At 31.8% G+C, this 23,597-nt stretch overlaps 3 protein-coding genes across 8 annotated transcripts in view; 1 reads left to right on the top strand and 2 right to left on the bottom strand.

Moving 5' to 3' along the window:
- LOC124828424 (ubiquitin C-terminal hydrolase 13-like) overlaps window positions 1–2,015 on the bottom strand; it is a 33,577-nt gene extending 31,562 nt beyond the window's left edge. For 2 of the 5 annotated variants that reach the window (XR_015781735.1, XR_015781734.1), the window contains exons 1-4: window positions 1,840–2,015; window positions 1,511–1,637; window positions 545–677; window positions 289–446 (exon numbers count right to left, since the gene is read on the bottom strand). Coding sequence is in view for 3 of the 5 variants with exons in the window: in XM_088097543.1 (XP_087953669.1) it covers window positions 289–446; window positions 545–677; window positions 1,511–1,637; window positions 1,840–1,860 (439 nt within the window). In the remaining 2 variants the exon portion in view is untranslated. The remainder of the gene's footprint in view (window positions 1–288; window positions 447–544; window positions 678–1,510; window positions 1,638–1,839) is intronic. The other 3 variants (XM_088097543.1, XM_088097542.1, XM_047301710.2) reach the window with 2 other exon arrangements.
- Window positions 2,016–10,867: 8,852 nt separating this feature from the next.
- LOC124828423 (putative E3 ubiquitin-protein ligase LIN-1) lies at window positions 10,868–18,834 on the top strand. The gene is made up of 17 exons (XM_047301709.2): window positions 10,868–11,318; window positions 11,952–12,889; window positions 13,055–13,115; window positions 13,230–13,607; window positions 13,687–13,772; window positions 13,890–15,170; window positions 15,479–15,623; window positions 15,708–15,965; window positions 16,050–16,359; window positions 16,443–16,567; window positions 16,659–16,778; window positions 16,869–16,994; window positions 17,482–17,604; window positions 17,693–17,803; window positions 18,000–18,143; window positions 18,251–18,499; window positions 18,592–18,834. Exons 2-17 carry the CDS (start codon window positions 11,952–11,954, stop codon window positions 18,607–18,609), a joined length of 4,473 nt encoding a protein of 1,490 aa, XP_047157665.2. The 5' UTR covers window positions 10,868–11,318; the 3' UTR covers window positions 18,610–18,834.
- A 2,092-nt stretch (window positions 18,835–20,926) lies between these two features.
- UCP3 (Mitochondrial substrate carrier family protein) lies at window positions 20,927–23,268 on the bottom strand. 2 transcript variants are annotated; one of them, XM_047301708.2, is made up of 3 exons: window positions 22,791–23,268; window positions 22,106–22,601; window positions 20,927–21,526 (listed from the first exon to the last, which is right to left on the bottom strand). In XM_047301708.2, exons 2-3 carry the CDS (start codon window positions 22,478–22,480, stop codon window positions 20,984–20,986), a joined length of 918 nt encoding a protein of 305 aa, XP_047157664.1. In that variant the 5' UTR covers window positions 22,481–22,601; window positions 22,791–23,268; the 3' UTR covers window positions 20,927–20,983. The 2 variants fall into 2 exon arrangements, with proteins under 2 accessions (XP_047157664.1, XP_047157662.1); XM_047301706.2 differs by having other exon boundaries at window positions 23,065–23,267.
- Between the last annotated feature and the right edge of the window lie 329 nt (window positions 23,269–23,597).

A 23,597-nucleotide genomic window follows, 5' to 3' on the forward strand; every position in this document is an offset into this window, starting at 1 on the left:
CATATACAGAAAAACAATAACAAAGAACTATTTTAAGTTTTAGCAGCATCTAGGAACCACCTTTGTTTCCTAAAGTATTGTTGTACAGACAAGAAACATAACTTGTATTCAGGAATTCTGTCTCCATTAAATTGAATACATTGTGCACAAAAGAATATGCCAAAACTTCAGATTTGGGCATATGAAACACCAAATCTACACTCAAATGAGGCAAATTCAATTCCTCCATTTTTGAATCCACTTAATAAAGAGAATACATTTTTGTGAGACACCTGTCAGAGAAATTACCTTTTCTGAAAGAGTATTGAGTATTGAATTGATTAACAACAGTCAAGCAAAACTGGGCAAATCTGCTCCATCCAGGAGCCAACATCATTGAATCAGCAACATCTAGATACAGTGATAAATGATCAACACTATTCCCCTTTGGAAATAAGAGTATCTTCCTGCTCATTGCAAATAATGTCAGTCACTACCACCATTCACAACGTGCAAAGTTAACTACCATTAGTAACAAAAGAACACAGGCAAAAATTCCACTCACCATTTATGACCTCCAACATAGAAAACTTCAGAATATATTTTCTTAGTGAGCGTTGAAAAATTCTTAATAGTCCATGTGAACCTCCCTGATGACAGACTATCCATAGTTTGTGCTTCAGCAGAACTCCAGCTTTCTGTTGGAACAATTAAAGAAAAACAACAAAATAAATCAAATTATTGATCAACTATGCCACCATTAAAATAATTAAATCCTTACTGATTTCTTCACATAAAATTCCCTGAATATCTGAAGGTCAGCAAGCAACAAAAATGAAAGAATATTGACGCTAATTGCTCACTTCACTAATCAAACATGTCAATACAATGCAGAGAACAAACATTTAGAATTAATTACCCACTCCCACAATCAAGCAGATCCACATATAAACAAAATGGTAGAAAGAATCTGGAAAGTTTAAAAAATTACTCACCTCCCAATCAATCAAGACAACAACCCCAATGACAAAAAATCTAGAGCTCCAATTGCACACTACCCAATCAAACACTCCATGCAATGCAATGCAGAGGAGAGATTCTTGAAAGTAGGAACAAACTTCCAAAGTTATAGAGAACAAGTAGCACTAGAACTGGGTGGAGCTTCATTCCAAGCCCGATATAACAAAAACAATTCTTAAACTTCCTACCAAAATGCAAGCCTCAACAAGAACGGAATCATTGTTTACACACAAGAAAACTCAGAATTATATACCAAATTGAAACATTGATTACAAATTCTTTTGCAATTAACATAAATATCTAAATATCATTTAAACACGACCCCTCTTCTTCTGGTACTACTAACTTTTCAACCCCCAAACTACAATTCACATTTGCAGAATTAAAAAAAATCAAATAGCAATAACAAGTTCCCCTGCATTCCACACTCCGCACACACCCGTGGTGGACACAACATCATCATCATCGTTATCAACAACATGATCATTAAAAACATCGTCATTTTTTATACCTTCCATCTCGGGAGCATCTGAAACTACACCTTCCACCTCGGGAGCATCTGAAACTATACCTTCCATCTCGGGAGCATCTGAAATAGGATCGGTCATCACCTCGTCCGGCTGCAGCACCTCGTCCGGCTGCAGCACCACGTCACCAAAGAACAACAGTGTCAGAAACATCAACCAAGAATAAAAAAAGAATCCAGCAACTAAGCAAAAGAACAATCCAAACAAAAAACAAATAGAGTTCAATTGAGAAGAAAAAACAATTCCTATCCGTGATTGTCATTCAATTCATATAGGCGATATAAAGAAAAGCAAGCAGAGTTTTGATTATCACGTCTAGTGGCAGAGGCGGCATTGTTGTGGGCTGGCGGTTAGACTTGAATAAACAGAGAAAACAGAGTGCGACACTGAGAAATCAAAACCTCACTGAATAATAGGGAAGAGTGAGGCTAAACAGTTATAAATATAGAGAGAAAGGGTACGAAGAAGCAAATGACGTATATTGATTGATACAAGGGAGACTTGTTACTTGCGTTAGTCAAGTCTTTATCAGTACCATGATTATCATATCAGGGATAATTTGGGAATACCAATATATCAAACAGCCTATGTGTCTTCTTGTCATTTAAAATTTAATTTTTTTATGTTTTTAATTAAATATATGTTATTTAGTTTTTTATTGATGTTATTTTATTGGTCATTTTATTTATTTGATTTAATTAAGTTTTAAGGTTTTTTATAGATGTGAAAGCTTTTATTATTGAATTTTATAATATATTGAGCATATTATTGAATTTTATAATATATTGAGCATTTAAAAATTTATATTATTAAGTAATATTTAATTTCTCTGTTGATTGGTTTCTAAAGATGTTGTAGTTATTTTGTTCTAGTATCGTAATTTCATGATTTTATAATTTTATTGTTATATAATTTTATATTTTATAATTTTGTAATTTTACTATTATTATTATATAAAATTATAATTATATTATTTTGTAATTTTATAAAGTTATAGAATTATAAAATTATCATTAGTTTTTTTTGTTAGTTTTTTTTTACGTGGTGTGTGACACCCGGGCACTGACGAGGGCAGGGAGTGATCGTCGGTGCAAGAGACACGAAGTACAAGGGGCACTGACAAGGAGCGGCTCATGGCAGGCTTCTAGTGGAAATGGCACATGGACGAATCGAACATACACCGGAATGAGAGGAATCTAGAGACTGTATAGGTATGTTGAAGGATAGGTTAAAGGGATTGATTTGGCTACTCATATCACCAAATGCATTTGTTTTTCGGTAGCCTAATTCATAAGAACTCCATGGTTAAGCCAGGCTTAGCCTAGACCTTCTAGGAAGTTTTCCCGGAAAGTTTGCACCCGTTAAGGTGAGACCATTTTGAACCAAACTCATAAAAGTAGGAACCAAATGATGTATTAAACCAAAATAATAATAAGCACATGTCTCACTATTATATTATTATATCATAAGGTCTATTATTAATTTAAAATTCAATAACAATTTGTTATTTAAAGTTAGACAATATTGGGATTTTAAAAAAATCATTAATAATAAAAATTATATTATATATCGATATTTTTTTAAATTTATAAAATAGCTATAAATTAGTCAATATAATGGTTGCTTTTTTTTATGTATAAATTAGTTATTATTTAATTATTTTGTTCTTGTGCTTAAATTATAAAATGTTAAATATTGAAAAAAAAAAGTGAAAAAGGGGTAAAATGTTTATTAACTTATTACCTCTTATCAAAAGTAAGTTGAACAAGTAAAAAATAAATTTCAAAACAATTAAAATTACAAAAAACAACATAAATTATAAGATTTTATTTAAAAATATAAAATCAATACAAATTATAATTATTAATTGACTGTATTTGTTTTTTGTTAGTTTTTTTTAATATCTATTTTGGTTCCTCAACTGGTAATGTATAATCAAATTGATCTTACCTTTTTTAAAAAGTTTAAAATTGTTTCATATTGTATAAAAGTGGTTCAAGTTGGTCTTTTTTACTTCTGATGTTAAAAATTCTAACAGTACAGTTGTCCAAATGAGGTGTCAATTTTAAAAATAAAACTTAATGACGTGAGGTCAAATGAGCTGACACTTCTTCATTGTGTTTCAGATCTTACAAATTTTAGGAATTTCATATTAAGGTTTAGAATCAGAGTAGATTTCGCGTTTTGGAGTTCTTTTCTTTGTTTGCGAATTGGGTTTTCTTTTCTTCGGTTAATCTCGCGTGTTGGGTTATGGTGTTCATTATTTTGCAATTTGGGATTTTCTGTTCTTAGCTTTCTCAATTTTCGAATTTGGGATTTGTAGTTTGTAGGTTGTTGAATTGGATTTTTGGGGTTCCTACTTTTGCGTTCTTGATTTTTCGCTTGGAGGATGAATTTGAGGCTAGGGTTTGAATTAGGATTCTGAATTTTCGCTTGGAGGATGAATACTACGAATTTGGGTTTTGGTTTTTTTTCTTGTTCGTTTTTGTTCTTGGACTGAAGACGGTGATGGTGGTTGCCCAAGTTGCGGTAGGGAAGGCGTTGGTTGGGGGTGTTGTGGTGACATTGAAAACTCTTTTTTTGATTAATATTTGCTGTATTGAGATTTTAGATGGAGATCTTCAACAAATTCTTTCTGCATTGGGGAAGGAAGAAATAATTGAAAAGGGAGAAGGAGGAGATAGGAGGAAGACCAATTTCTAACAGATTTTTCAATGTCAAATTTTCAAGTCATTAATTTTTATTTGTAAAATTTACATCTCAATTGACCCCAGTGTCACCCAATCGAAAGATGTACAACTCATTCAGTTTTGGCCATAGGGACACTACACCGTTGAAGTTTTTAACACCGTCAACAAAAAAAAAAGACTAATTTGAATCGTGCTTACACAATATGAAATCATTTTAAATTTTTAAAAAAGATAGGATCATTTTAAACCAATGTTACAATGAGAAATAAAAATAGGTATTAAGTTTTTTTTTTCTAAATCTAACTCAAAAATAGCCCTGTGGTATTGCCTTGTTTATGCCATTGAAGAATAAGTTGAAATATATGGTACTTATTAACTAGTCATTTTCAATATAAAATTCTTATATTAATCCAATAAATAAACTTATGGAACAACAAAATAATATTTTTCAAAATGATTACTTTTTTACAAATTGTTAATATATAATCCGTATTGATATTTATTATACTTATTTGTTCAAAATGTATTGTTTATTTTTTATGCTATCATTTTCTTAAAAAAAACATTTATGAATAGGGTGAATACAAAAACGCCGAGAGTTCTTAAACATGTATGACAACCAGAATAATTAAATTTATCAAGTCTTGACAATATTTATTTTAAGACATAAAACTTAGGGTCAGTAATAAAAACATTTCACAAACACCAACTTTATGCATTTTAAAAAGTTTTTAGCTACAAATCTTAGTCTTTTTTAAGTCTAATATGTTTATATAGATATTATAGATATAGGTTGTGAAAACCTAAGAAATGGTATAAGAATGGTGGTTATTTTTAAAATATGAAACTAGAGTATTGTAATAATAAAAAATTGAAACTATAAATAAATTTTCTGTAAATTAAAACCACCATCTTTTTATAATTTTTTACTAAACTTTTTTTTTATATTTTTGTTAGATTTCTAATCTCAATAATGTAATATTTTATTTAATAATGTAAAATTATTAAATAAAACATTATAAATGTGATAATCAACAAGTAAAATAGACTATCATATGACTACCATGTTACCGTCATTCATAAAAGATGTAATGAATATAGATAGTCACATATTTACAGTGACAAAAATAAAGTTTGTAAAAAAATTATACAAAATCGAATTTTATTCTAAACTATGTTGTTGTATTATCTACACCCTACGCTGGGTTAACTAAGACGTCTTCATCTGGTTAGACCATTTAAGTGATCATGACAAACAAAAGAATAAACAAACAAACCCAAAAGAAAAGGTAAATTAATGTATCAAAAAAATCAATCATACAACATGTATAGAGATATTAACACATAAACATTCCTATCAACAAATCTTAGCACATGCATTTATTCATACTAGACTCAACTATGCGGATACATGTATTGATATCAGACTCTAGTGAGTTATGCACTTGTGGTAGTCTCTCTGTAAAGTCATTGTCAATAAGTTTCATCCTACCAAAGACAAGGTTCATCCGTTAACATCTTTAACCAAGGTAAAGCTATTAGACTAGGACATCTTACTCCTCTCCTCCACATACCTCGTTATTCTCTACTTGAGATTAAATGGCTATTAAAGCTACAAGATAACTCTCAATACGAAATTCATATATCAATATATATACTACTGAAATCACCACAAGAAACTTTTCATTGAAATTTCTTTCACAACATTTACCATACATACTCACAGTCATGTTATCAATCCATGAAACATCATAATACATATTAAACATACATAAAAACCATGGTAAATCCATCTCAAACAAATCAAAGCATAAAAAATTCTAACATACACCTTAACACTCAAAAGTGACGTCTAACGTTAAACCTTTCAAAAAAGATGACGCTCAACAACAATCTTAATGCTCATCGTTAAAAGTTTTGCAAGAGGTAGTGCTCAACAACAATCCTAACACTCAACAACATTCTTTCGCATATTATCGTGCTCAACGACACTTGTCTTTTGCTTAGGGACGTGGAATTAAAATTGTTCCAATCATGCAATTAAAATGACGCTCAGTGGTTCCCTCCACCGCTCAATGCCAAAACATCCGCATTTTCTCATGCTCAACGTTTTGAAACTGAAATCTCCTAAACCTGCATAATGAACTTGTGCTCAACACTATGCCAAATATCAACAAAAGGAAATTCAATGATTTGTGAAAATGAAACATATTCAACTAATCAAATTGGTATTCCCTTAGTACTTGGATAAAAAACAATTTTTAATGTCAGAGCACATACAAATTGATTCAATTGATCAAATCTTCATTTTTCAAATTCAATTCAATTCAACTAATTCAACAAAATAACATTGAAAACAACCAACATCAACAAATCAACCAATTTCAAACATATAAAACATGCAAACTAAAATCCTAAAAACATATATAATTTTAAAATAAGGTAATTAGTTTTCCTTAACTAAAAGACAACCAACTACACAAGAATCCTCAACACATAAAAGCTCTATTTGTCCCTTATGAATAACACAAACATGATCAAGACACTTATGACCACTTGATCACCAAAGACTCTTAAAGAAAGTTCAAACTCCACATGCGAACTAGGACAATACAAATGCATATACTAAGATAAAAGGGCAAAAAATTAATTTACTCTAATGCAGAAACCAATCACATAGAAATGGATACCTCACTTCGAGGATCTTCCTAACGGTTTAATATTCAAATAAACAAACAAATGGTTAGAAACTTTAGTGAGGTGTGAGAAAACTATAGAGAAAAAGAGTTTAGAAAGATGATAGTGATTTAAAATAATGAATGTCGTTTATATAAAATTTACTTACACTTTAAAACTTTTAATATTAAAATAATCAAATCTCATTATTTAAAACACACTATTAATTCTAAAACATCTCTTACAATTTTGTCATAAGATAATAATTTTTTTTGGCAACATTGAGTTTCAAATAAGTGTAACATTGAATTTTTAATTTTAGTTTGAATTTGATATTACTTGTACTTACTTCCTCTGATAAAAAACATCCAATATTCAAAGCTAACCCATTTATACCCACCAAACAAAGGTTTAATTGCTTTCTTTGTCCCTAGTTTGGGTGTAGTGTGTCAAGTTCATCCACCCTTTTAAAAAAATTTCAATTTCGTTCAAAAATTGTTTAAAAGTTTCAATTTCGTCCAAACGTGGTAAAGTTTGCCTCAATCAAGTCCCTTCCATTAAATACAAACTAACGGAGTTAACTTTTTTTTTCTGTCTCCTCTACTTTTTTGTGCAAAGCAGCTATTTATCAGTAGTCTCCTCTGCACCTCTGGGTAAAGTGATACGAAATGAGTAAAAAATTGTTAAAACTTGTAAAATCATAATTTTTAGTCATATGATTTATTTAAATCATATTTTTGATTTATTTAAACTTGCACGACAGTAATCTTACTAATTATTTTATTATAGAGTAATTTAAAATTGAATTGAATTTATTAGATTATATTATAAATACGAAGGAAAATACACAATCTAACATCTACGTGATTGTAAGATGAAAAAAAAAACTGTAGCCACATATTTCTACAGATAAAACTCTTAACAAATAATCTTCATTACTATTAATGAATTTTATTTAAGTTTTTTTAAAGTTAAATAATCAAAATAAGATTATTAGTTAAAATAATATTAACGTATTTTATATATTTATATACCTTTCTTTAGAATTAAAATTCCTTTTTAAGAAAAATATATTTTGTTATATTTTGTGATACAATTTTTTTAAACTGTTTTTTAAAAGATAAAATTCATTTCAACTTATGTTTTATCATACAATTTTTTTAATTATATTTGAAAAATAATTTATAAATAAAAACTTATATATTTTTATTTTATATTTTATATGATTTCATTTGTTATGTAAAATAGTATCATCCTAAAGTTAAATTAGAATAAAAAATGTTTAATTATATAAAATCAATCATTTTAAATTAAAGTTTAATTATAATAGAATGTCCATGATTATTTTTAATTTTAATTTTTTTTTACGGGATGAATGATGGTGAGAAAGCCAAAGCCAAAGGTTTGTTGGTTCACCCAGTGCTTCGAGCTTGAAGACGATGAATGAGGATTGGATTTGAAATCAAATAAAAAAATAATACAAAGTATTGTTCTTGATCGAAATCAGAAAGAAAAAGTGATGAAAATGAGTGTGAGATTTGTTAGAGTGAGAGAGAGACAAGTTTTGGGAGAGTGTGAGATTTAAGTCTTTCCATTTATTATATACTTAATTTTAAAATATCATTAAGAGGTACAGGAAACATCTTTTACTTATTTTGTATCACTTTATTCAGAGGTACATAGGATAAAGTAATGATAAAGAACGGCTTTGCATAGAAAAGTAGAGGAGAGAAAAAAAAGTTAACACCATTAGTCTGTATTTAACGGAAATGACTTGATTGATTGAAGCAAATTTTACCACATTTTTGGACGAAATTGAAACTTTTAAACCACGTTTGAACAAAATTGAAATTTTTTTAAAAGGACGGACGAACTTGAGACACTACACCCAAACTAGGGACAAAGAAAACAATTAAACTTAAACAAATTTGGCAAAACTAGTGATGAAAAAAGCATTGCAGAAATGGATTTCACAGAAGAGGAATTCAATTGAATCTATTGAATTGAAATCATGTATTACTTTTAGAATAAACTTTCTTGAATGCATCAATACTTCTTAAGAAACAGTTATTGACTTTTATAAGAGTCTTATAATTGTTTGTTAGTGTATATGTTTTACGAAATTTACTTTTATCTATATAAATTATTTTGTTATTTTATGCTTTAAATTTTATAATTAATTTTTTAAAATTTAATTAACTACCTATAATAAAATTATGAAAAATATTTATTTTTTAAAATAATTATGATAAAAATTATTTTTTTTACCGTTAATAAAACTTTAATAAAAAGAAATAGTGGATACATATTCTCAATAGTCATCCATAAATCTAATAGCACCTGCAAAATTTTCCGGAAAACTCTCATCAAACATTTTAGAATAATTTTTAAACTCTTTTAAAATGCTTAATTCTAAAATAATAAATCTTATTATGATGGTTCACATTAAACAATCTATAGTATTTAAAAATTAATTTCAAACTATGAAAAACGGTTCCAAAATTCTTATTTTGGAATAAATTTTCTGAAATATTGGAGTGTTCAGAATTCAAAAGCTTTTAGATGCATTAGGGGTCATATTTTCTGAAAAAAAAATAAAATAAAACCATAAGTATTTTTTAAGGTACTTTTCTTCATCCTTGTAACAGAAAGGTGTGTAAAGCAAGTACAAGAATGCAAAAGGTAATTTTTTTTTCAGATTATTAACAAATTATGGGCTAAATCCCACAAATATCTTTATCTTTATATAATAATAATAAAGCTTAAAAAGTGTTGCATCGAAATAAATTAATAATTTGCTGTGATCGAAAATTCCTCTAACAAAAAGTGTTCAAATCCAAATCAATCTAATGAAAAAATAGAGTTAAAATTCATAAAAGAAAGTAAAAAATCGAAACAAACAACTTTGATAGTTTTTAAAACAAATGTAATCTATTTTTATTAGAAAAAACTAGCAAGTACAAAATTTTCAATAGCCAAATTTTAGTTTTTAATCAAATTTTCTATTATTATATATATATATATATATATATATATATATATATATATATATATATATATATATATATATATATATATATATATATATATAAATTTTTTCATTGTACTTGCGTTCTTGCAAATAGAGAAATCCCACTAAAGAAAATATTAAAATTGGTAAATGAAAATAGCAGCAGTAAGAATGAATTGTTAAAAATTGCAAAATGAGCCATTTCTTCCTATCACATCAGGCCATTTCTTCTTGCACCCCATATTTTCAATCAGCACCTTCATAAATTTTGGAATTAAATTCGGTATTTGTAGTTTTGGTGTTGGAGAGTTGGTATATATTTGTAAACGTTGTGTCGTGCTAGGTAGTCGTCGCTTGTGCATAGAAGATTTTTGCAAATCGTTTTCTTTAAATTAATTTTTTCATTTTTAGTTATAGATCGTATAATATAGACACTCTATAAATTATACAATTCAAAATGTTAAATATAAATCAATTTAATATCCCTTTAACCTAAAACTAACCCAAATCATTATGCATCTCATTCTAGGATGTGTATGTACTTTTTATGTTCTAAAATATCCATTTCATCTGACACATTCTCAAATGATAATTCAAATGGAAACTATAAGAAATCCGCTAGATAAGAAAAAAGTTAACATTTTTTTAGCATAATAATTGAAACTCATGAAATCATAGTAATTTAGAAATAGCCAAGAAATGCACAAGAAAGGGAGAGTTAGAAATAGGTGGTATTTAGTTTGTATTAACATGTGACATTGACACCTCGAAAATGGCTTCTTCACTAACTAAAAGAGGAAAAGAGTGAAAAGTGGAAGAATAATTTTGGCCATTTATGCGATGTTGCTGGTTTGATCCATTCTAAAGCTAAGAGAATTGTTTGTTTCACTACTTCAACCATGTCAAGTTAAAACCGAAAGGCCAAGGTGTGTCACAGTAATACGTGACTAATCACATTGTTAATAATTTAAGGATATAATATACCACATTATTATACACGAACCTTAACCTTTGAACAATATAATAATATTATGTTCCTTGGTCCAAATGCCGGCAGGCACAGCTACTTCAAACTTTGTACAACTTGTATATCGATCATGTACACACGCAAATAGTCTTCTCTGCTCGTTGGAACCTTTCTTCCTCTACACGGCTTGAACATGTTGGCACATTCCTCGTGTCCATCTCACAGACGCTTCTTCTTTCATCAAAACTCAAGTCAAAGCCTATTGTCAAATACTTTCTGTTTCATCAGAATTTGAGTTGTTGTGCCACCACGAACGAACACGTGCTAGCTTCTCTCTGTGACCTACCATCACCTGCTAGAGCCTTGCCATAACCCCATATCTCACTTCCCAGCTGGATAATTTTCAGTGTGGTTGAAGAAAAGAAGGGAAAGAGGAACTAAAGTCAAAGGTGTGATATATTTGGAAAATTTTTATCTGGGGTTATCATGATCAGGGTTATTCATGCTTAGATTCTTGTTCCATTTTAGATGTTGACTTGATATGTTATTGTTTATTGAGTCTTATTCAAAGTGGTGGGTTAAGTCTGTTGGGCGTATGTACTTTTCTGCAGTTTGCTTGGTTGGTCAACTTACATGCACAAATGTATATTTCTTGATGGGATATTCAGTAGTGTATGACAGAAGTACTTGATTCAAAAGGATTGTAGAAATGTTAAACGTTTTTTCTTCATCATTTTCCGTGAGGGATTCCTCATTCATGTCATGTACTCGTTACTTTTTGATTTAGAAATACCGGTTGAGGTTAAACTTTTAGATTTATTTTGCAAATCTAGTCAGTGGTTAACTAAATCCTAGTGTATCCAATGGATTGCTTATTCTGAATATTGACTTCTCCTTTATAGGCTCTTTGCTTTATATTCGTTGTTTTTCCTGAAATTGTTTGGTTGTAACATGAAATCTTATTTGACTATTCTTGTACTTTCTAACTGTCATCAAATTATGGATTTGGTTCCTTATGTTAATTTGTATTGCTTCTGATAAAATTCCACTTAAGCTTTCTCTGTTGTGACCGCACCTGACAGATGGCAGGGAACTTCAGATTCACAATGGATCAAAAGGACATTGTTAGATTATTGACTACAACTATAGATAGTTTCATTCAAGATAGGTTAATCAACAAAGAGCAAAGAGCCCAGCACAAAGAACAGTGTGCAGAGAGGTTAGCAGCTGAAGAAGGAAGTTGTGGTAAGGACAGTGAGGTGGAATACTCTGATCAAGCAGTATTAGCAAATCTGGATTGGGGTATTGAAGCCCTTGAAGAAGCTATCAATACATATAACATGGAAACTAAGCTTGCTAGGCTAGATTATGCAGAGAAGATGTTGCAAGTGTGTGCAATGTTGAATCCTAAGCAAAAGACTGCTGGAGTGCCAAACTACTACCTCTCAGCTTGGGCACATCTAAATCTATCCTATTTATGGAAGTTGAGGAACAGCATTCAAAATTGTATTCTCCATGCTCTCGAGATGTTCATTGTTGACCCCTTTTTTTCACGGATTGATTTTGCTCCTGAACTCTGGACGAACCTGTTTCTTCCACACATGAGCTCAATTGTGGGTTGGTATTCTGAGGAGAGGCATAGGCTTATGATGGAAGTGATACCAGACTCAAGTGATTTGTCCTTTACAGCTGATTTTGATCGGTTTTTTAACGAGTCTTTGGTATTTTCTATGAGGCCACATCAGTTAGACAAATTGCAAAAGCTGGAGCAGCTTTATGCAGAATCATTGGATGAAAACACACGGCTATACGCAAAATATTATAAAGATTGCATGAATTCTGATTCCACTTCAGGCAAGAAGGCAGCTCCTATGTTGCCTATTGCTGAGCCACCAAGGACTCCTTTGCATGAGTTGAGTCGGTCTGTTCCTGATTTTGTAAAATTTGGCCCTATCTTGCCCAAGAGTGCGGGCTTCTCTTTGACAACAAGATCAAAAGATGGTGTAAATGAAACAATCAGGTTCGGTTTTAATTTCTTTGAATCTGTGTTCACGTGTCTGTTTGTTTTGCAAATTCAGTACCAAAAAGTTTGTTATCTTGGTCAACTATTTAGCTAAAGAGAATTTTTACAGTTTATATCATTTGAGCCTCATAATATCTTTTCTTTCTGGATGTTAAATTTCAGCACAGAGAATTCAACTTCCAGCCAATCAAAGGTTGAGAAATCATCCATATGGGCTGCTAAGGTGATGCAAAGATATATATGTATATGCTAGCTGCTAATAATATAGTTCTTGTCTGTAGATTTAGATTTTAGAGTAAGATTGTGTATAGGCCTTATGATAAATTATCACATACAGGAAAGTATCATTGAGGAGAATGAGAATGAAGATGATTCAGATTCTGAGCTTGATGATGGTTCAGTGGATTCAGATAGAAGAAACAATATTTTATCACCAGGAATGAAGATGGCCAAGGATGAGGATATTGAACTAAAGGCGCCTCTATCAAACCATAAGAATAAGATTCATTCTCCTGATATCTTCTCTCCCTTGGATTCCCCAAAAGCAGGTTCAAATAATTCGTCAACAATTCCTGATACAAACAATAAGAGAGAACCCAAGTATCTTCGGTTACTGTCTACTCGTTTGAGGGACTCAACTATTTCTGACTCTTTATCATCATCATCTCTAGAAATGAGCACGGATCATATGTTGAACTCTGACACAGAAATAAGGGTATACACTAGAATAGTAAATTCCCCTTGTTATTTAGTACAATGTTTGTTCACATGTGTAACGGTTCTTTGGAATATAGGGCTTGAAGAATACGAAGAGGAAAAACAATAACCAAACACCAAGTATGAATCATGACAGTGGGAATAGCCTAGGACTAAATGACAGGTAATCACCATTTTTTGCATTTATGATAGATTCTATGATGTTCTTGTGCTAATTTTTGGGTTTGTATCGAGTAAAAACATGATTTCACTCCCATTGTTGAAATGTCTGAGTTTGCAGTTCCCTTTGTGAAAGTGACGAGGAAAATCAAAGCTTAACTATGTTGCCTAAGTTAGAGAAGCTGACAATTGGACCAAAACCACCAAAAGATTTTGTTTGCCCAATCACAGGTCAGATATTTTGTGATCCTGTGACCCTTGAAACAGGCCAGACTTATGAAAGAAAAGCAATTCAAGAATGGCTCAGAACAGGTAACACGACATGCCCCATCACGCGACAGCCTCTGTCTGCAAATATATTGCCCAAAACAAACTATGTTTTGAAGAGATTGATAACGTCATGGAAAGAACAGAATCCAGAGCTGGCGCATGAACTCTCGAATTCTAACACTCCAAGGGGTTCTTCCTGTTCTCCATCTGCAAAAGACTTTCAAATGCTCTCCATTACACATAGAGCAACTGATTCACCAGGTCTGAAGAGCAAAGAAAATTATACTAGACAAAGGAGCAACAGATTTATGCGAGTTTCTGTTGCAACATCTCCAACTAGTGTGCTATCTCAAGCTGTAGTTGAAACAATTTTGAATTCCTTGAAACCTTACGTTTCAAGTCTTTCTACGTCAGAAAACTTGCAAGAATGTGAAGAAGCAGTGATGGAAATAGCAAGATTATGGAAAGATTCAAAGACAGATCCTCAGATTCATGGTTATTTATCAAAGCCAGAAATCATAAGTGGTTTGGTTGAAATTCTTTCAGCTTCTATGAGTAGAGTAGTTTTGAGAACATCAATTTATATACTCTCTGAGTTGATATTTTTAGATGAAAGTGTTGGAGAAACACTTAACAGTGTTGATTCTGATTTCGATTGCTTGGCTGCTCTGCTTAAGAACGGTTTAGCTGAGGCTGTTCTTCTTATTTACCAACTAAGGCCAGTTTTTGCTCAGCTTTTGGCACATGAGCTTGTACCATCTCTTGTGCAAGTTATTCAGAACGAAAATGAGGCTTCAGATGATTTTCAGTTAGTAATAGACCCCAAAGATGCTGCCATAGCAATTCTTGAGCAGATTTTAATAGGAGGGGATGAATATAGCAGGTCCCTTAATGCTTTGAGTGTTATTTCTGAAAATGGAATTCCATCCTTAGCAAAGTATCTAGAGAGGATGGAGGGAAGGAGGTCTGTTGTTTCCATACTTTTGTGTTGTATGCAAGCTGAAAAGGGTTGCAAGAGTTTGATAGCCAACAGAATTGAATTGTCTCCTGTGCTTGAATTATTTCACGCTGGAAATGATAGTGTGCGAGGCATCTGCGTGGAGTTTCTCTCCGAACTGGTTCAATTGAATAGGTAAGTGTTTATCACAAGCCAAGTCTTATTTTCTTTTCTGCTATTTACTCTCAAACGAAAATGCCATTGTTTTAATCATCTTCAATACTTTTTATGTACATAACTATTAACTATAGTTCAGTCCCTAGATCTATCCCTTAGAAAATAATAGAAACATGTTCTCGTGCTTTTAGAAGCATCACAACTATGTTTACACTAAACTGGGAAATTAAAGCAACATAATTGCCTTTTTAACACTAGATGGTAAATCATCATAATAGTACGATGAAAATGACTATTTAATCAAATTATTTTTTACGGCATTACAGAAGGACAGTCTGCAACCAGATATTACAAGCAATCAAGGATGAAGGAGCATTTAGTACGATGCATACGTTTCTTGTATATCTTCAGATGGCTCCAATGGAGCATCAACTTGCTGTTGCTAGCCTCCTTCTTCAGATTGATCTTCTGGTTAGCCTTGCGAGATTAATTCTTGTTACTAAGATGTGATTCCCCTGTTTCCTTACTATATTTATTTTTCTTTCAAATCTTCAGGTTGAGCCACGGAAAATGAGCATTTATAGGGAAGAAGCGATAGAGATACTTATAGAAGCACTTTGGCAAAAGGATTTCTCAAATACTCAAATGAAGGCTCTAGATGCTTTACTGTTTCTTATTGGACAAGTAACCACCACTGGAAGGTCATACACTGAAGCTTGGTTACTCAAGATTGCAGGATTTGATCAACCTTACAATGCTTTACTTAAGGCTGGGCAGTTGGGACAGTATGACAATGATTCAATGGAAACAATGGTTTGGGGCTACGTGGCATTAATTTATGTTTGGGTTTTATTGATAATTGGTTTCTCTCCATCCTAATAGATTTTTATTATGTAGGAGGATGAAAAAAATGCTATGAACTCTTGGCAGAAAAGGGTAACTTTTGTGCTTTGCAACCATGAAAATGGTTCAATATTTCAAGCTTTGGAAGAATGCCTAAGGAGTAATTCTTTAAAGATGGCAAAATCTTGCCTTGTTCTTGTGGCATGGCTCACACACATGCTCTCTACTCTTCCTGATACCGGCATAAAGGATGTTGCTCGCAAATCTTTGCTTGATGAACTTATAAATATCCTGCAATCATCTAAGAACCTAGAGGAGATGATATTGGCTAGCCTAGCCTTGAAAACTTTCCTTAGTGATCCAAGTACGTTTATCTAGTATCAGTCGTAGACTTTATATATTAGTTCTATACAAAGGATTACTAAATGGAAATGGTCAATGTTTCAGTTACTCAAGAAGCACTTAGAGCTTATGCTAAGAGAATCTATAGAACCATGAGGAAGCTGAAGAAATATTCAACAGTAGCAGTTGATATTATGAAGGCCTTACTAAACTTAAACTCTGTTGATGTGGTGAGTAGAATGTAATCTGGAATATAGTTCAGTTCAGTTCGTTTAATATATCTGTCTAGAGAAATAACTATTTTTATTAACTATTTTATAGACAGAGTTGTGGAGTTGTAAGGAAGTTGTTGAGTTAGATTTGAGTTCAAATGGAGAGGTCCTTTCTTTGCATTACATGAATGGTCAGGTCTTGAGTGGACACTCTGATGGAACTATCAAGGTAGATTGTCCTAACAACTAGAAACAGTATGGTTGTGCTCCTATGTCTCACTATTTGTCTTAACAGTGCCACTTGGTATCGTCTTACTAGGTATGGGATGCAAGAAAGAGAATACCAAGAGTGATTCAAGAAACCCGTGAGCACACAAAAGCTGTAACATCGCTATGTTCTTCAGATGATAGACTATTCAGCGGTTCCTTAGACAAAACCATTCGGGTAATCTATCTTATCATCGCAAGAAAAATTGCTCTCATACTTGGTTAGCCAATATTTTACTTTGTTGCACTCATGAATTACAAATGTAGTTAAGATTTGAGGTGATGAGTTGCTCTTTGTTTAGCATGTTCACATCTTTCATCATTACTTGATTTCAAACTTGTTGATAAGCAGCTAAGATTAAAAAAAGATGCAGTTACAAACTGCACTATAATATGAGTATTGAAAAAAATAAAGCACCATTTCTCTTGGCAAGGGATAAACTGTCTATCCGAAACTAGATTGTGAGTGAAGCTTACTAGAATAAGTGAACATAAATGAATAAAAGCTCTGAATTTGTTAGTGTTGAAAACTGTAAAAGAGAGATGTCATTAACATCTTGCTTGAACAGATTTGGATGATTAACTACATAATGCATCTTTTTTGTTGACCCTAGCTTAGTTATAGTATCGAATGTGCACCACTGAATGATGCTCCTGCTGTACAGGTTTGGACAATCAAACCAGATGAGATTAAATGTATAGATGTTCATGATGTAAAGGAACCGGTGTATGAGCTGACAGCCAATGCCAAATTGGCATGCTATGTATCTCAAGGAAGTGGAGTTAAGGCAAGCCTAATAATATGTTTCTTGAACAGCTCAAATTCAAATGTAGTTCCCTCACAAGATAAAATTTAACAAATTTGAGATGTTACAGGTTTTCAAGTGGTCAGAGGCTCCAAAGCTCATGAATTTCAACAAATATGTGAAATGCCTAGCTGTTGCTGGGGATAAACTGTATTGTGGCTGCTCTGGTTACAGCATCCAGGTAAGAACTTCTTACAGTACTTCATATTCTAGTGGTGTCTTTACCTGAAACAAACCAACCAACCAACAAAGAAAGCTTAAGCATTGACATCAATGTGCTGTTTTCTTCTACAAAGCAAACAACTTTTGCTACACATGAAAAAAAATTCTCTAGAATCTATTTCCCATCTTAATATTGTGGGGGTGAATAATGGCAGGAGGTTGACTTATCCAAGAATACATCAAACTCATTCTTCTCTGGGACAAGAAAGTTGTTGGGAAAACAAACCATATACTCCCTTCGAGTTCATGATGATCTCCTCTTTGCTTGTGGTTCTTCAGTTGATGCAACTGCAGGAAAGGTAAATGCCAATTCTATAGTTTTGTGTCACCAAAGTTGTGTTGTGGCCATTCATTATAGACATGCACCCTTTCTTGCTGCACTTACTTTTCCATCAATTGATGTCAGATATTTTCACTTTCCTCCAAAATGGTGGTGGGGTCACTCTCAACTGGACTTGACATCCATCGCATAGCCATTAACAGTGACTTCATATTTGCTGGTACAAAATTTGGCACCATTGAGGTTTGGCTGAAAGATAAGCTCACCCGGGTTGCTTCAATCAAAATGGCTGGTGGTCACACAAAGATCACATCTTTAGTATCAGATGCAGATGGTATGATGCTTTTTGTTGGTTCTTCTGATGGCAAGATCCAGGTTAGGCCATGATCATTAGAACAATCATGAGATATAAAAATAAAGTTGCTTCTTTCCTGCTAACCCTTTCCCTTCATGGATTCTTGCTGCAGGTTTGGGCTTTGGATTAAGCACAGTTAATGAACAAGTATAATATTATCCCTTCTTCCTGATGTAAATCAATTGTTGATGAGTTTTTCCTATTTGGGATCCTAACTGATTCTATAGGTTGGCTAGTTAAAAAAGAGTTTTTGTTAGATTATACCATCCCTAAAATAAGATATTTTACATCCATGGTCCATGTACAAAAATTGAATTGAATTACAGTAAGGAAAACATCACCTTGCACAACACAAGCTTCTCTTTGTTAATACAACCATGAAACCAAAATGAGACATTTTTTAAGTAAGAGTTTAATGGGATTGTAAATATAGGTTTAGGTTACTGCTTTGTTTTTTTGAGTGGTTTCTCATTATTTTGTTTTAGTTCTTTTATTTAATCTTTCATATTGTATTTGTTTGGATATTTATTTTTCTGATTTTCGTTTTTCTGTTTTCTGACTTTTTAACTTATATAATTAGATAATATTTTAAACTGCACTCTTGACAACTCAAGATTTTTAAAGGAAAAGGAATAGTGACTTCAACTCTACCAAATTACGTTTCATTCGAATGGATTTTTTTAGTAAACAATAAAATTTTAGAAAGGTAAAATTATCCAATGACAACTTTATGAAAACAACTTTAACAATTGAGGTATCGATCGTTTTTATATTAAATATTACCAGTGAACACACTTTTTACGATAATACAAATTAATAAAAGTATTATTATTGTTATATTATGATTATAAAATTAAATATAAATAATTTTTAAACTAAGAAAATTTTAAAATTTTAAAAAAGGTAAACTAAAAAATAGATAAATTTTAAAAAATAATCATTTAGACAAAATGTAATATGAATTTATATATAATTGCTTGTCACTAACTACCTGTCAAAATTCTTTCTTTACTTCATTTTAACTATCATTAGATTGAAGGGTATTACCTGCACAAAGTAATGTTAAAGTTAGTAAAATTTTATAAATACTAACAATATATATGCGTATTAAATTAATTAAATTACAAAAATATTTTAAATCTATATTTATAAATTTTAGAACGAAATTTTATATTAACATTAATTTTTATTTAACTTGACCGGTCGATACATTCTTTGAGGTCATATTAATAAAATCGTCCAGTACCTAAAGGTCACGCTCTACATTAATCTATAACCTTTACAAATCAAGTTAATTATTAGAAAAAATACAATTCAATATCAACTAAACTTAAAACACTAGATTCTACATTCTAATGAAAATAATTCTTCAACAAAACACAATAGAAAAAGTAACTATGGAACTTCTTATTTATTCAATAATTTTCTTTTATATAAATTAAGCTAAATTTTATAATTTCTAAAACATTCAAATAATTTGAATTAATTTCATTTTATACTAATTAAATTTTTAAATGTTGATTTAAGTAATATAATCAATTTAAAATTTCTCATTGTTAAATATTTCTATTACTATCAAATAAAAAAATATTAAAAACTTGTTATAATTTAATAATATTAATATTAATATTTTGCTTAGTTAATATTAATTACAGTTATTTTTCAATCAAAGTTTATTACTATTTTTTAATTAATATTGAAAATAAAAATTGATTGAGATAACCTGAGATTGTTTTTCGTTGACATCACACGAGATAGCTAGGAAAGTGTTTGTATTTTCCTTTTCAATCAAATCACGGACTAACATTTAATCTCTTAACCCACTGCCTTTTTTTCTCCATTTCAAGCGTTTTCCAGATTTCATATGTAATCATGTTTTCCCTCAACGTTTCTGATAATTCATAAGCTACTTTTGTCTTGTCTGCACTTAGTTTATATGCAATTCACAGTGCTTCGCTATCACTCTGTTATTTGGTTGACCACATGGAGTTGAATCCACATTTGAATTTATGCTATTTCAGGTGACAAGTTCCTCAAAGAAGTGGACATAACAGATCTTACAAAAAATTGTCAAAATATCCATTTTATATCAGACATCAGATTATATAATTTGGTCTGAATTTTTACAACACCGTTTAATCAAGACCAAAACACTCAACCTTCAATTTTGAAACTTTAGAAGACGAAATGAAATTTTGAATACCTCAATCACTGACTTTGAAAGTTCATGTAAAACCTTCATTTTATCTTGCAAAGTTTCAAAACTGATTGAGTATTAAAAAAATAACTCATAAGAAGCTCGTTCAGATTAAAATAGAAGCAGTATAACACATAGGCAGTATAATTTAGTCCTCTCTTAAAACAGAAGTTTGTAATTTATCCCAAAAAATTATATACCAAGCTAAATGTTGGAAAGATGGAGATCTGAGTGTTAGTACCCTGTAGGCTGTGACTAGTGAATTTATTATGTATGAATGAATGCCACTATAAATCAAAATAACATATTAGAAAGAAGAGAGACCTGCAAATTTTCTAAACTTCTCGTAGGTAACCCAGAACACAAATTGCCATGGGCCAAGCCTTGCCCAAGTGGGGAAAAATCCTTTCCACAATGCTCTTATTCCTTCAACTTTTACTGTCTTTACCAAGCAGTCATAAGAGCTATTATATAAATATTTCCCTTCCTTTTTGGCTGCTTGATTCATCATTCTAGTCTTCACTACATCAGCTGGACAACTTAAAGAAGTTGCAGCTAAACCTGACATGATGGAAGCTAATGTGTGGGCATAAACATTATCATCGGCTATCCTACTTCTAATTACAAATTGTTTAGCATGGTCATAACAGGCAAGTTCTCCCATGTTGACTAGGAAGGCTCTTTGGATATTAGGAAAAACACCCTTCCACAGTCCTCGAAATCCTTCAGCTCGAACAATTTTGTTCAGAGCATCAAATGGCCCCGAATACTGAGGTCGAAGACCTTGGTTCACCCTGTGGCCATCGGCTTGCATTCTCACCTTGACAAGATCCGCAGGGCTGGCTATAATCTATAACAATGAGAGCAGAAAACAGCAGAACATTGTAACTTTGAAACAAAAGTAGCATTAAAGGTAATCAGTTAATTAAACCTGTGGCTAAGACAAGTACTACTCTCAAAAACTTCCCCAAATCACTGTTGATGGATAATATCATTATAACATTGTAGTTTATCACAATGCTAATTCATAAAACCATCCCATTTCTTCATTAGTTCAATATATGAACCCTACACCTTTAAGTTCTCTGGTTCAGATTGGCTGTGTTATTTCTTACATTTGTGGATTTGGTACTATTGACAAGCTCTAAAGCTTAGTAAGCTAAGCTTTAAGCTTGAGGAGAGTGCAAATATAAAGGTAAACCCAGAAACTCGGAAGCATAAATAATATCTGCTATCCAGTCTCAACAACAGAATTCAAAATCAAGAAGCTGTAACTTTTCTACTTTTCTCTCCACAATGAGACTTGTATATTTTATTCTTCATGCTCAAGATTTTCAAATGAAAAGGTAAAACATTCCAATTACAAATGTTCACCGAGAGAAATACTACGATGAAATACACAACATATTTCAGACCAAACAGTTCTCACCTGAGCCATGACACCAGAGGTTCCACCGACTACAGCCTTGCCAACAATAGAGAATGAACCATTATCAGCAGAAACCACACTTCTCAGGTGCTCGTACCCAACAATTCGAATAGGCGTGTAGAACAGGTGTCTAATAATTGCTGGAGACAGGCCACTGTAAAGGCCAACAACACTTTGTTCACGAACAATGCCCAAACCTACTCGATATGCACTAGTGGGACGACTCGATGAAAGTGATTCGCCATGCAGTTGGAGTCTTGTTTTGATCAAGTCTATGGGGAAAGTCGTGGTCTCAGCCACCATAGCTGAGAAAGATGTTAGTAAGATCTTTGTTTGAGCAGTATCAACTCCACCATGCTCATGGCCTGATTTCATTTGGGTACATTCAAGAAAGACCCAACTCACCACAAGGCGGTTCAAGGAAACCAGTGACTGTCACTAAAGATGAAATCTTTTCACTGCAATATTTCTTCCAACACAACGACAAGTGCTATACCTATCAAAAACCCAATCACCAACATAAATTCACATGGCATTGTCACAACATATAAAACAATTGTTTTTCTTTCCACCAGTATTCTCCTTTTGCAGAATCTTATTTAAATATGAACACCACTTTCGCAAGAATTCTAACCTTAGTTCAACACATCCAACCTAAACCCTAAACCAAAGAAAAAAAACTTACTGGCAATTCCGTTGATGGCCATAGTCAATTGGGGACTAGCAAGGACTATGAAGCCGTGAAATTGTTATCCATTCAGATCTATGAACTAAGAAAATGAACATTGCGGAGAAAGTTTGTGCATCCTCATCCAGTGCAGTGAGAGATACAGAAAGCTTTTGTGTTCTAATAAAGACTTTGGGTTTCATCCTTAAGAGGATACTACTAGAAATAACAATGCGATCAAGGTAAGGTTTTTAAATCAATGACCAAAACACAGAACAAAAACATCTAATACCTATTCATCAGGCATCCACGGTTAGATTCTAATTTTCCTCAGCCATTCGGAGCAGTCGATGATGACACGGTTCTGTTCTATCAGCACCCAGAAAAACCCATAGGTAAATTGAAAGAAAATTCACCTATATGTACTTCTACATCTATACGTATTTATACCCTTATACATCTAGACATGGTATCATACAAATAGTATTAGATTCTTAGCTTCTTAAACAACAATGAACATTAAGAGATTTAACATGCATTTTTTTATTTCAGTCTTAATTTGTTGATAGAAAAACAATGCATAATACATATGGAAGTGGGATTTGGATCTTTATATGAATAAAAATATTTTAATAGTAATTAACATCCTTAAATAAAATTACATGAAGCTAGTAATTTTTTTTTCTTCTTTCTCCCATGAACATGAATAAAAACACAAATAAGCACACCTAGGGTGGTTTCAATGTTAAAAATTTGTCATGATTTTTTTATTAGATTATGCACAAGTAATTAGTTTTTATAGGAAAAAAATTCAAAATATATATG

This window comes from Vigna umbellata, chromosome 8 (genome assembly GCF_029865625.1).
Source record: "Vigna umbellata cultivar VRB3 chromosome 8, Vumbellata_1.0, whole genome shotgun sequence".
In the NCBI taxonomy this organism is placed as follows: Eukaryota; Viridiplantae; Streptophyta; class Magnoliopsida; order Fabales; family Fabaceae; genus Vigna; species Vigna umbellata.

Coding starts and splice junctions, on each gene's coding strand:
- UCP3 (XM_047301708.2), bottom strand. CDS start 22,480: ATGAAATCAGGCCATGAGCATGGTGGAGTTGATACTGCTCAAACAAAG. Junction 21,527..22,105: donor CCTCTGGTGTCATGGCTCAG/GTGAGAACTGTT, acceptor TCATTGTTATAG/ATTATAGCCAGCCCTGCGGA.
- LOC124828423 (XM_047301709.2), top strand. CDS start 11,952: ATGGCAGGGAACTTCAGATTCACAATGGATCAAAAGGACATTGTTAGA. Junction 13,116..13,229: donor CATCCATATGGGCTGCTAAG/GTGATGCAAAGA, acceptor TATCACATACAG/GAAAGTATCATTGAGGAGAA. Junction 16,360..16,442: donor AACTTTCCTTAGTGATCCAA/GTACGTTTATCT, acceptor TCAATGTTTCAG/TTACTCAAGAAGCACTTAGA.